The 13562-nt window shown below is 39.2% G+C and overlaps 1 protein-coding gene and 1 pseudogene across 1 annotated transcript; both read right to left on the bottom strand.

The window, feature by feature from the left end:
- Positions 567-2625, bottom strand: Or208PSE (odorant receptor 208 pseudogene; annotated as a pseudogene).
- Gr4 (gustatory receptor 4) lies at positions 6467-8155 on the bottom strand. Its single transcript, NM_001190495.1, has 9 exons — positions 7959-8155; positions 7771-7876; positions 7543-7706; positions 7317-7479; positions 7144-7242; positions 6895-7068; positions 6751-6831; positions 6603-6692; positions 6467-6529 (listed from the first exon to the last, which is right to left on the bottom strand). Exons 1-9 carry the CDS (start codon positions 8153-8155, stop codon positions 6467-6469), a joined length of 1137 nt encoding a protein of 378 aa, NP_001177424.1.
- Positions 8156-13562: the final 5407 nt, after the last annotated feature.

Here is a 13562-nt window from a genome sequence, read left to right as displayed (position 1 = left end):
TTTACTCAAATATATTATTGTAACGGGTTTCCTGTGACTATATAGATGAATAATTGATTATTGCGAACTGTGTACAATCACAACAAAAAGCTATATTCCATATAAATAATTTGTTAAGCATCTCAGAAGGTCGAAGGCACGCATTGGCCGATTTATTAATGATGCAGTTTTTCCATCATAAGTCTAAAGCAAATGAAAAATCGCTCATTAAAAAAAAACTTGATAAATTGTGGACTAAATATGATATTAACCATCAATGATGCTGAGAAACATTAACTAATTGAAAACCATGAGCTATTTTGGTTGGATATTTGGCAGGGCATGTAGTCCACTAAAACACGTGTCTAGATCAAATACTATTACGCGTGTATTATATACATTTATTTTTCACATTCATATACAAATTTTACGTATGGATGTGGTTAATGCAAAACAAAAACATTATAAGTGCACTTTTAGACGTGTTCGGCGTTTGTCACATTTATCAAAAAGGATAATTTTCTCGTTAATTTATATTATTTCTAAAAGTCTACAAATGTATTATTAACTGCAATACTTTTCTTTAATTAATTCCGAGCAAATACTGCGAAGAATGAAAGCCCAGTTTTAAAAAGCTTGAAAAAAAAGATAAAATACTTGGTTCAAATAATGTTGCCGATATCTACATTATCCGTATCATAAACAAACATACCTTTGAGAATGTCTCTAAGGACAGAACGAACATGCCAATAGCAGTGATCTCACATTGCATGCTGCTTTTTAGCATTATTATGCGTAAAGAATTTATTGGCCGTTTTGATAATTTATACCATTCACAACTGCAACTAAAATAAAAAGTAATCATATCCACGCATTTCATTTATCATCGATAGTTATATCTACAATAAAGAATTTATAACACGCGATTTTAAATTTGCGAAACTTTGAATTAAGATAGTTCTATTTTTAACAACTTACCAAACCTGAAATAACGATTCGTTAGCGTCAGTTATTCTTTGGCTTGGCCAAAAAATAATGAAAAAGTGTGTTGTTAATCCCGTGAATATCAATGCATATCTTATTACATACAACGTGTCACCTAAATTGTTATTTATCTAAAATATTTTATGTAATTTTAAAAGATATTTATCATAATAATAACATTTAATATTCTATAAAACACGTTTAAGACCAAACTAGAATCATTACCAGAACTAATGAAGAGCCAAACAGTAAAGAATTAAATAGAAGTATGATAAAGTAAGTAGTGCCGAAAGCTTGATCGATGTATTTAATGTTACTGTTAAAATAATAAATTAATAATGAGAAAGATATATTTGAAGGCATACTTAATTTAAAAATCGCGATCATACTTTAGGGTTGCATTATGAAGGTCGACAATTTTAGATATACTGGTCAGTACTATTTTATCAGTATCTTTCAATGTATTGAGACCAGATTCCACTTCGCCTGCTATTTTCGAAAGTCTGATTAGGCTAAACCTAAACGAATAATTTATAAATTAATTACCAAGAACAAATTGTTATGGGAATAAATTTGGTACTCTTCTCAACGTATGCGATGGTGGCATATTTCTATGAATACTCACTCTATAATTTTAAACGATGCTATTATATGCTGCACTGATTGCAAAAATGTCAGCTCATGAGAAAACGTAATAATCGCGGCAGCCAATATCATAATAAACATTGCTATGAATATATGATAATAGTATTTTTCTTGATCGATATAAATTTCAATATAAAAAGGAAGCTCTTTTTGATAGTAAGTTATGTTGGGATCTGTCAAATACCGCAGCACCCCAGATAGTATTGGTATAACTTGATAGATCGTACTGGATATAACTAAAAATACTATACTATATCAATTACAAAAAGAGTTAAATTAAAATGTACTGCAACTATATAATGTATCCGTTCAAACAAATATTGACCAAATTTTATAATAGATTTAATTACAACCTAACTCTCTTACTTATATAAATTTTCAAGGTCTTAAATCCAAAATCAGCGTGCTGTTTTAATATCATTATTTCTTCTTCGTCACTCGTATCTTTCCAAAGTGCGAGAACTTGTTTGTAAAAACTGTATCTCTACAAATAAATATTTTTAATCTGATTTTAGTAACACTTTAAAAAATATTTTTCAGTAGTTAATATTTGTATACTTATAGAATGGACTATAAAAAAGACTGGTACCTGTTTTTCGTTAATACAAAGCATAATAATTTTAACTTGAACACAAAAACAAATAATCAATGCAAGGGAATTTTCCATTATAATATGAAAATTTTTGTTTTTATATTCTTGCCATAATCTGATACTCTAGAAAAATTATTTCAGCTTATTAATTATCAGGTCAATATCTCGTTATTAACAACAAAATTTTCATAAATGTACTAGCTTAAGGAAAACATTTTCATTTTGTAGTACTATACACAAACATAAATCTTACAAACATAATAAACATGGCTGTTATATTTCCCATATGTAGTAAGCGTAAAATGATATTTTTTCTTTTGTTTTGAAATGGCCAAGTACCATTCGCTTCTTCTAATGAAGTGACCACTTGCCAAGGATGATATAGGAAATACTGGTTCTCGCCCTTGAACAAAATTTAAATGCATGAATTTTTCAATTAAATTGTACGTATTATTGTATTTTTACCATTTATATAGTAGTCAGTTTAATAAATGTTATGCTGTATATTATGCCAAAGCGCAATGTACTTTGGGTAACTCTATGCACTGACACTAACTACGGTGCATTGTTATCGATATTTTAATTACTAGAAGATACAGCTCTATAACAAAGAAATAGCTGATTATTCTTAACTTTTTGCGAAGTTTAACTTAACTATTTTATAATTTATGCTACTTTCAACTCGTTCGCTATACAGTAGACGCAATGAAGATCAATTTTCAGCGCTGTTATGAATATTTAAATTGACAACTTCTTATGGGACGCTGCTGAACTTTTCCAGTCGCTAGTCTGTTGTCTACCTATTTCCATGTCAGCTGTGTTCTTAATCAAATCAGAGCAAATCCACGGCATAGTCCATCTCGGGCTTTGTAATATTTGTTGATTCAGTCGTTGGTATTTCGCATCACTGCTCTAATTGATTGTTTCGTTTTATCGCAGCAACTTAATTACGTCTACTCTTTTCCAGCTTCGCCTCTGCTCTCGAATCCGGTAAATTGCTGTTGATTACTTCGACGCTGATTGAGTTGTAACTTATATTATCCTTGTTATTCGATATTTAGATCCATCGAAGCATCCAAGCGAAATTTATCAACGAAGTAACTAACGAAGGAAGATACAGCACTGGAAATAGCTCGACGTGATCAGGAGTCAACGCAGCGCGGAACTTCTTCAAAACTCTCTCTCTCTCTCTCTCTCTCTCGCCCTCGGGTTAACTTATTTCCGAAGAAGTTCGCTTGAATATCTCGCAATTAAACGTTCTTCGTTAATTAATTCGGGAATTAATTTATTCCCACTCGCTCTTACGATACAATGTGACTCAATGCGCTCCGGTGCATTGGAAAGCCGCTCGCTCCGAGCACACGGGAATTTCGATTGTTGCGTTGGATGAGGTGCTCGTTTTCGAGAGATCGCATTGAGCGCAGTAATTATATTGCTCTAGAGGCTATAATGGATATTGGAATGAATGATTTGCGCCGGGTTCCCTCTTGTTTTTGATTAATGGGAAACGCGAGCTCCGCGAGTAGATTATCCGTTTGGGATGTGAGTAGCTGCTTACGAATTTGTTGTTACACAATTATATGTCGGACATCTTTTCAACGCCTGAAGTTCGCCTATTAAAACTCGAGTCACGAGGAAGTTGATGCTGATTATGTTTTAGGGCTCGTTGCGCGATATAGAGCAGTAATTCTGCCATATAATTTCACTTACTCAAACTCCCCGAGTGCATAACGTCGTTATTCGTAGTAGCTTATGCTATTAGTCGTTGGCATTGTAATAGACTGTACTCCTGTGCCGACTTCGAAACACTTTTATTTTCATAAAATCCAGAAGAATTTTTCAATACCACTGAATTAACGCAGTTGTTCCTCGCGTAATAAAATATCGGTTGCGAAAGCGGAACGTTCATTTTACTCTCGCGCGAATATTCGTCGGAAAATTCTTCATATTCAACCGTGGGAAATCTGTCACGCATTGTACCTTATCGATTCAGCTGATGGAGCATTCTTTCGAGAGCTGCGCCGCTGCAAGTGTGCTGTAAACGAAATCACGAAATACCTCGACCCGCGAATTTCGCGCGGAAAAAAAATATTCTCGCGATAATAGGCCGGCGGTGTAACAAGCTTTAAATGGAGTAAAGAAACGCTAAATCATGCGATTTCCAGCCTCGGTCAATCTAGCAGGTGAAACGTTCGCATAAAGTTCGCTTCGGGGCGTATGTATAGCGAAAGTCTCGTATAAACTATAAAAAAGTTTATGCCTCAGCCGAGCCGCGCTCGTGTGTGTGTGTGTTTGTGAGAGAAGGAAAGAATGAAAGCAGTGGATGCCGTCTCGTAAGGCCGTAAAACTCGTCTCCATATTCCGCGAGGGTTCAAAAAAAAAAAACACGCGGCTGTGGGAAAAGAAGCTTTGGAAGGAAAAAGCTATCGGTTATTTAATACACAGGGTCAGGTGAGTCGAGTCCTTTTTACGGTGTCCGTGGATTTCCTTTCACTTTCTTCAGGGAGCTTCGGATACGCGTGTTCGGAGACTGAATTTTGATGAATAACCAGTTTTACACTTTTTTTCTTTGTTTAAAAAATAAAGCCGAGATACTTAATTAATACACCCCAGACGTAAATCAACAAACTGTGTTCTCAGCGCGTATAAGCATCATTATTCACGGCGCATATCGGCCGAAGCGCGATCCAAATATTTTTCAATATTCAAGGCCGTGCAGCTTCGAAATCGCGTTTCCCCGACACGTCCGCCATAATTCCATCGAATCCACCTCTTCTGCTTGTATGGTACAGCGGAAATCCCCCGAAGACTTTATCCGGCGCCCCGAGACCGAAGCCCCCTGAAGATTATAGAAACCTTTGCCTATAGCTATACCGAGATACCGTTTTCCCTTTCTCTCGTCAGCGAGAAATTAGCCGACGCAGACGCGCACGCGTGTCATCGAAATGAAGCTGGCGATGCGGTTTACTTGTACGAGTTTCATAGCGCGAAATTGACGTTGCGATATGCGTGTACAGCTTCGGCAACTTGAGACGCTGCTTCATTTCTACTGTAGAAAGCATAGCTCGAGTTTGTAAGTGGGTGGTATGAACGCGTAACAGAGGAAGTAATTTTAACAGAGAAGAAACGCGGTAACTTTGTTTTTCAAAGGATGAATATTGCCTCGTCGTTCCTCTCGACATCCTTTAATCTCGGCTCATGCTCTTGTCTATACCTGGAATCTCATATGCCGCGCGCTAACGCAGTGTTTTTTCGAAGCGCCTCGCATAAAACTACTGGACGACGTACTTGATCTAGCTAAGCAAAAAAAAAAAAAGAAATTAAATCGACAGAGATCGTTCAAAAAGCACTATTTCAAGGCGAAATCGAAGGGAATTCCAAAAGGGAAACAGCCAAACTCCGCATATATAGGGCGGGGGGCAAAAGTTGCCACAGTTTAATCGGCGCAGATATCCGGCCAAGTTTCGTCTCGAGACGACTAGTTTCGAAATTCATCTGGGCCCGCGAGCGAGCGAGAGCGCGCCTTGCCTCGAATTAATATGCGTCCGAGGGAATTACATACGATGCAGCGCACTGGCTGTGGCTCTGCTGCTGCTGCTGCTGCTGAGAGAAATTTCAGGAGATATGTGCTGGAGTTGCTGCGGGGTTCAGTGGAATGACGCGAATGTTTTCTCGAAAATTTCTCTCCTCCATGGGGCTACGAGAATTCAGGAAAATCTAATCATCCTATATGTGGTAAATTAAATACCTGTAAGAAAAAAAAAACGAGCAAAGGCAAGCAAGCCACGTTCAACGACGCGGTATAAACGTCAGAGCTGTCACCGAGCGCGCAATATAGCGGATACCTTTTCATTTCTAATAAGAAAGCATAGCTGGCGGGCATGAAGCAGCAGCAGCACTCGAGTCAGTTCTCGCGTATCACGCGGCGGAATACCGTGGGGCAGGAAACAAAGTTCCCGCCACGCAACTCTAGACTTCGGTAATCAACTTAGCCGACTGAAATTCGCCGGAAATTTTAAGCATACGTAAAATCACCTCGCACACTCCGAACTTCTCTTACTAATGCAACTTATATAATTTCAGCGAGTGTGGGTGTGTGTACAACTTTAGCCCAGTCCTGATGGATGCGATTGATTCTGCGTGGGATATGGTATTTATCATTGCTATACTCAAATTGGAGCATAGTTTGAGAGCTAAAACGCATATTTATTTGTTTTTATTATGAGCTTGCGAATCGTCAACTTGAAAATGTATTTCGATCTGCGTCTAAGTTACGAGTGGATCGAATTGTATGAGAATCACGAGATATGTAGTCACGGCCTCAGCAAGCTAGAACGATGTGAATAATATTATCTGCTTACACGTTAATAAACCGATTTCTCAATACTAGGAACGAAATTACCGATTGCAGGAGTGTAGAATCGATCGGAAACAATCCCCAAGCAGAAAAAGTGAGATTGTGGTGTAGAATTTGCATCGAAAAGTTGTGAATCTGAAAGAAATGAAATACTCTCTTTAAAATATTCTATAAAGTTTGGATCAATTCGTACTATTTGATTAAGATGCTTATCGTCGTCAAATCGATTGTTTTCCTTGGAGAATTCATGAAGCACTTTCACGGTGGCGTGAGCCTTGAACAACAAGTGCATCGTTAAAAAATTGGTTAATATGTCAAACGTCATTCGGTGACGTACATTTCTATGAACCCAGTTGCAGCTTTGCACAATAATAACGATCGTCGTCGCGTGTATTAGTATAACGGAACAGTAGTATACAGCGTGACTAAAGGGTAGTGTATTCTTTAATTCCATGAAAATGTAATAAAGCATTGTAGTGGTGAAAATAAAAGCTGACAGCACGCAGTTTATCTGAAAAATAAAACTACTGTTAAATAGTAATCAATATGCACATACACATTGATTTTTAATACAGATCTGCATTACTATGCTCAACACAAACGTTCCATTGATTATTTTGGCTGCCTGGCAAAGTTGGGCGTGAGCCTTTGCCGTGGTTCGCAAAACTAGAAGACACGACGAGTTCTGGAAGAATTAAAAATGAGGTACAGGTAAAGATGCTCAATTATATCCTATTTTGTACGTTATCGTACAGTAACCTGGTCTGCCCATTCGATGTCGAAAATGCAAGTTTTTATTTTACAGTTGATAACTTGAAACCTCAGGCCCACGTTGAACATCAGCCAAGCAAAAAGTATGACGTTGGCTACTTGCAGCATTGCCAGATAATTTCCGAATATTCGTAACAATAGAGGGGCTCCGCTGTTGAAGGTACATCCAAAGCTCAGACTCTTACGGTATCGTAGGTGAACAAAATGATCTTACCCATTGAAATAAACCAACTCCGAATGAATATGAAAGCAGAGAAAAATGAAAAGAATGAAGATGTACAAGCGACCTTTCCTGACAGCCTGTGAGTAGTTCAAGCTACATCCGATTTTAGAAAGCTTTTTATCTTGAATCGCAATGTTTTCTATGGAGCGAGTAATCTTGAAGAAGAGATGGTTTTATTCAATGTATTTGTTGAAAAATGTCAGGTAAAATTTTGCTTACCTTCTTTCCGAAAAATAATTTCAAAACTACGCTATCGAAGAAGCATATGACGTTGGATACTTGTTGAACGCTTATTGTAATCAAGAATAACGAATATTCCGTTGCTCTAAAATGTAAGCATACGGTGAGTAGAGTAGTTAAAATGCAATCGATGAAATTTATCGATAAGTATAAAGAAAATAACTAACGATTGATTTATAAAGTCGACAGATTTATAGCAATATTGTAGTGTCACAATTAGGAAAATTAGGCTCAACATAATCGAATAAGTGCTGAGAACGTATTGTTGCGAGCCGATCGGACCTCTAATAACGAACGGATATGCGCCAACAAATCGCCACACCCACATGATCGGTTCTAAGGTGTTATATAAATCCTTGTACATTTTGCGAAAATATTTAATCAGTGGTATTTTGAATATTTTTCACAACTTGCATCCTGTTGTACTCTAGACCAGAATATCTTTTATGCAAGTAAATTTTCCATCTACAACCATCAAGTAAGTACGAAGTTAGCACGATCTGATAGAAGCTACGAAGATATGCTAATGCTCCAATCATCATTTGTCAACCGTATTGAACTCAGCGCAAGTATAAGAGCTTTTGTGTAATAAGGAACGAGAAAATGAGCATTCCAAAGCTTTCTCTACAAAAATAGAAGCCAAATCAACAAAAATCGAAAAAATCCCCGCGTATAAATTTACCTATACTTTCTCACACAGCAATACACGGTCTCCTTTCTTCACGCGCTATTCCTCGGCGTCGTTCGTAAAATTCAAGATGGCCAAGTAGAAGCGACGAACGTGACCGGCATCCCCAATAGCCTCCGATACGGAGAAACTTCGGGGTCCAGCACCTCCCGAATCATCGGAATCGAATCATCGAGAGCTGGTTGCGTCCTCGACTCGTATAGTATTATGTAGAGAGGAATCGAGAAAATAGCTATGGGGCGAAGGGGGAATCGATGTCGCGCGCGCGGCTGATTGGGAGGGACGCGAGTCAAACGCTGTACTGCGGGGAAAGTTAGTTTGCGCCTAGTTTCGCTCGGACAGTGAAAGAAACTGTGCTGTGGATATGCAATAAACTTTTTCAACGCGATTCTTGTGCGGGAAAGTGATCCATCAATTTTTTCCTTCTCTCTCCCGCTGTGTACTTGCTTATCCGGATTTCGCCCCCGAGACTATATACGGGATGCGAATCTGCTTTTTGATGCGGGGAGGAAAAAAACAGGGCCGACGTCTTTTATCGGTCACAGGAGGACACTCTCGTACGGGTATACATGCCGGGGGTTCTTTCACCTTGCGCCGAGTTTCCCCTTCGGATAGTTTTTTTTTCAGGATTGACAATAGAGGACAATCGTTGTATACTGATGAGGCAATCAACTTTTCATCCAATTCCGCGATTCTGAAAACAAAATTATTCTAATCGGTTATCTCCATTTCGCGAAACGAAACAGATTGCCGTGGTCGTGATTACCAATTTATTTCGAAGAGAAATAACCGAATAGCAAACTCGCGTAAAAAATAACGCAGTTGGATGGGCGCAAACATCGGTATTTCCACGAATACTCGCAAGCTGCGAAATTCGCTCGTAAATATGAGAAAAAGTGTACACACGGGATGTAAAAAAATCTTACGATCGAAATCACTCTCTGCTGTGTGTGTGTGTGTGTGCATCCCTTCGAAATTTCATCCAAGATTTACGATCGCGAACGGCATCGATTTCGCGGGAGCTTTTTCCCGCGATATAGCCCAGGAATGAAGATGCATTTTTGATGTCAATTACCCTAAAAACTACGTCTCGGCTATGTTTACACCGAAATTCACGGTTATATCCGCGCACGCGATGCCTGATGCGAAAAAAAGCTCAGCTTCGTCGAAGCCCTGGACTAGTAGGTATAAGTATTGCGATTTGCAAAGTTCGAAGATCGGCAGCCGATAAATGTTTCAGGGGCCGGGCTCAATTTCGCTTCGCGGAAGAAATTTCCTGCGGCGCATGAATCGATCGCGAGCCTCTTGCGTCTTCCTTCTCGGCTTTTCGACAAACAAAGCGAGCGTATAATGAATGCGCGATAACGCGTATACGTATAAATAAATAGAAAAATCAGTCGTATAAGGTGCCTCGGCATAATAACGCTCATAAATCGATTTGCCTTAACGAGAAAGAGCCTCCATAAATTTCCGCGACACTTAAAGCCCATCTGCCCCCTTTCCTCTATTCTTTTTTTTTCTTCGCAGCTCGTTCCCCCTCTCATCGTATCCGCGCGCGTTGAGATTCGCGGTATGCAATTTTGATGCAGCAGCAGTAGTGGCCTTTCTTTCTCTCATAAATGGAGATTTAACTCGGAGATTTAATTTTGTACCTTTCTTTTTGGTCTCTTTTTCTTTCGCTCTCTCGCTCTCGGCTTCTATACCGGGTATAGTTCAAAGTCGGACATATTCTCGCGAGCTTGCGGAATTCAAATGAACCCGCGAAATTTTCCTTTGTTCCGTGAGCTGAACCATTTCGGTCTGTTTCTATACTGCGCGATGATATTCGAATCGATGTAGTCGAATGAACTTTATATATGCAGGCGATTGTATTTTTACTGCGATGTGCAGGCGAGTTTCTGAAATTTCGGTATTAATTTTAGTTTTATGCTTTACGGTGGAGGAATGAATCGAGTTTATATTTCGATATCAAAAGGCACTTTCATTCCTGCTCTCTATTTCGAAAATCGTTTGAAATATTCCATTGTCGTTCTCGAAGCTTTGAGAGCCATTCGGAGTCTAATAAGCTCGGGGAAATCTTCGAGCCAAAGCTCTACAGCTTTGCAAGTAAAAAGCTTTCAAACAGGCCATGACTCAACAATAATCAAATCTCTTCAATTTAAAAAAAAAATCTCTCAAATAACTCCATCCACCTAAACTCTTTATCGGGATACCAACGGAAATTCCAACGACTCATTCGTTCCTCCCGAGGCGCGCGTCGCACTGGGACGTCTTTATTCCGCCGCTGTCGCCGAGAGTAATTCGTTCACAGGCGATTTGTATAGCAGAACAGTAGCGCGCTCGTAAAGTGAAGTCTCCGGTATACACACCGACCGAAGCGTAACCAAACCAGACCGATGGATTTCGCCGATTTATTTCGAGTAATTATTTCGTACAACGATGCGAGACTTTTCTTAATTTCGAGTGCGAGTAGGTCTTAGTCCAGGAATTTATGAATCTTCCTCCCCATGCCCAAGAAAGAAGGAGTAATAACGGCGGAGAAGCTGGCCCTTTCTAATTTAGTAAAGTAATGGAATCGTAAAGTCTACTCCGAGAACAGAAGAAGGGAATAGATAACTGGCGAAGGTAGACCATAAAATTGCTAATATAACATGAATCTTCGTATAAACTCCGGATACGCATTAATCACCGAGGATTTCCCTATCCTAAAATTAGATTTTCGAACCTCGTCGACCTTCTCGAATTATTTCTTCTTCGCGCCGGTCGTTAAAAAAAAAAAAGAAGACGATCAATGGAGAATGTGTCGAATGCTGAAACTGCCGTCGTCTTGTCTCTTGGCAAATTAATGCGCCGATAGCGACGCGGCATATTATAAAAATCCCATAAAAACGCGAGATCGAGTCGTCGGCCGATATCGAAATTCGCGCGTTATACTGCCTCTATACTGTCTTTACGATCGACTTTTTGTGCTGCTGCTGCTGCTGCTAATATTTAAATTATTCATCGCTCTTCGCTCGCTCTTTTTTCTTCGTCGACGAGCCGTCAGCTATTCTCGTATATTTTTTAATAAGGAATCGTACGCGACTTTTTGTTTCGTTTTCAATTACTCGTAAGAATGTATTCGCAGTGCGCAATATCAAAGCTTTGGTTGAATTTAAGGATTTTAAAAAAGGAAAAACCTTTGACTGCCTCGTACTGAAGTATTTTTAATATGACGCTACTGACTCTTTCCCTTGTACAGCATCGCGCGACATCGTTTCAGCGCAGCCAATCGGTCATCTGGCAGTTTCCCGCCTGTAAATCAATAAATACCTCGCGTTCGATTCGATTCCCCGCACACGTCTCTGTTTTCCCCGAATTTCTCGGATACCTAGAAAACAAAGCTTTTTCTGCTTTCAGCACCAAATGGAATATTTACCTTGTATACACATGGAGTAGTTGCGACTAGCGCGAAAAAAATTCCTTCCGCGTACCGCATCGCGCGTTCGTTGGTTTTTTTCGCCGAAAAACTTCAGCGCTAGAAACTTCTCATTTTATTTACTCCAACATCTAGTTTTCAGCGCCGGCTTTCTTTTCTCTCCGTCTCACTCCCATTGTTACCCGCTCATTTGGTATTCCGTTCGCCGGCTCATTTAAAACTTCGCGTTTTCCCCGCCTCGAAAACACGTAGACACGCGCCTAATATTCGCCGCCGTCGTGTGCAGGAAAAACAAAATCGACGCGAGGAGACGTTAAAAGCACACGATCGTCCGGCGAAAGTTTGCGAAAACTATCGCGTTATTCGCTGAGAGAGTAGAAGGGAGAAACGACGCGAATATTTGCCTCTCGCTGAGCTTATTTGCCTTGTGTGCTTGCGCTGGGTAAACGCGGTCGTCTATTTATCGAATGACTCGATGCTGTGGACGGAACGTTGGTGTTGAAAAATAGAGGGGACGTATGGCCATTGCTGGGATTTGGGTGAACGTTAATGTACGAGCGAGTTGTCCGGGTTGTGGCTCGAGCTAACTCGATTGTTTGGGGAGGATTGGAGAGTTTATTGAAAGTGTTCGCGTTTTCCTTTCGGCCAGTTTTGAACGAAAAAGAGCAAAAGTAATGAAATAATTGTTAACCACAAAATGAACATTTAAACAATGCTTTTTATTACACATTTTTATAAATCTATATGGTAATGCATGTAACTGGGCGCTCGATTCATTCTTATATATTTATATAATTACTTATGTTTTATAGCTTAGTTGATATTGTTTTCTTTCCTTATTTGCCGTGTACAATATTTGTTCGTACATGTATATCGTATAATAAGGTAACAATAGAAGGAACGTCATATTTACATATAAAAATATATTCAGATTCTTTTCAAATTCACTCTTACCCAATTGTATCGGGTCTTCGCTTTTTACCTTCTCTTTCTCTATATGATACGTTTCCTTACATCACGAAGTGTCGATTAGTTGGTATAAGTGTGCAGACTTGGAGCTTGCGATATTGTAATGGTTCCTTTCTGTTTTCTCATATTTACACGCCGGACGATAAATTATTCATTATATTCGCTTTATAGGTTCAGTAGGTGTAAGGTATAGCAAACCAAACGTTATTTACCATATTCATAACTTCCTCGTATACTTGCAGAGCACGTGTATAGTATAAAAACCGGGTACCAGCGTCTACACAGAATTCTATAGAGTTTTACGATGGCGTATACATAAAAGTTGGTCAATATATTTTACAATGAACTCGAATGTAAATAAAGAACAAACATTCTCTCAACGACTCGTTTGCTGCATTTCGCTGATCCATCTCAATTTTCAACAAAAACAATAAACAACAGAGAGCTTGAAATAAAGAGAAAAGAAACGAATAAATCGACTATTTTCCAGGCCGTGCGTCGTAAACATCATTCTCGCGAGGCACTCGCCGGGAATAATTCAGAGTCGCGTCCCGGCAATTTCCTCGCGAAACGCTAACAACTCCGTGTCCTTAATTAACGGGCTCGAAGCCGAGAGAAAGAGCAAAACTATGCGATAACTCGTTAAGCCCTGACTTATTCGCGCGCCGTTTTCACCCGTTGCTGCTTCTGCAATCC

Source organism: Nasonia vitripennis, chromosome 3 (assembly GCF_009193385.2).
Source record: "Nasonia vitripennis strain AsymCx chromosome 3, Nvit_psr_1.1, whole genome shotgun sequence".
In the NCBI taxonomy this organism is placed as follows: domain Eukaryota; kingdom Metazoa; phylum Arthropoda; class Insecta; order Hymenoptera; family Pteromalidae; genus Nasonia; species Nasonia vitripennis.
Note: the sequence above shows the minus strand (reverse complement) of the source record. Positions and strands in the feature narration are given on the sequence as shown.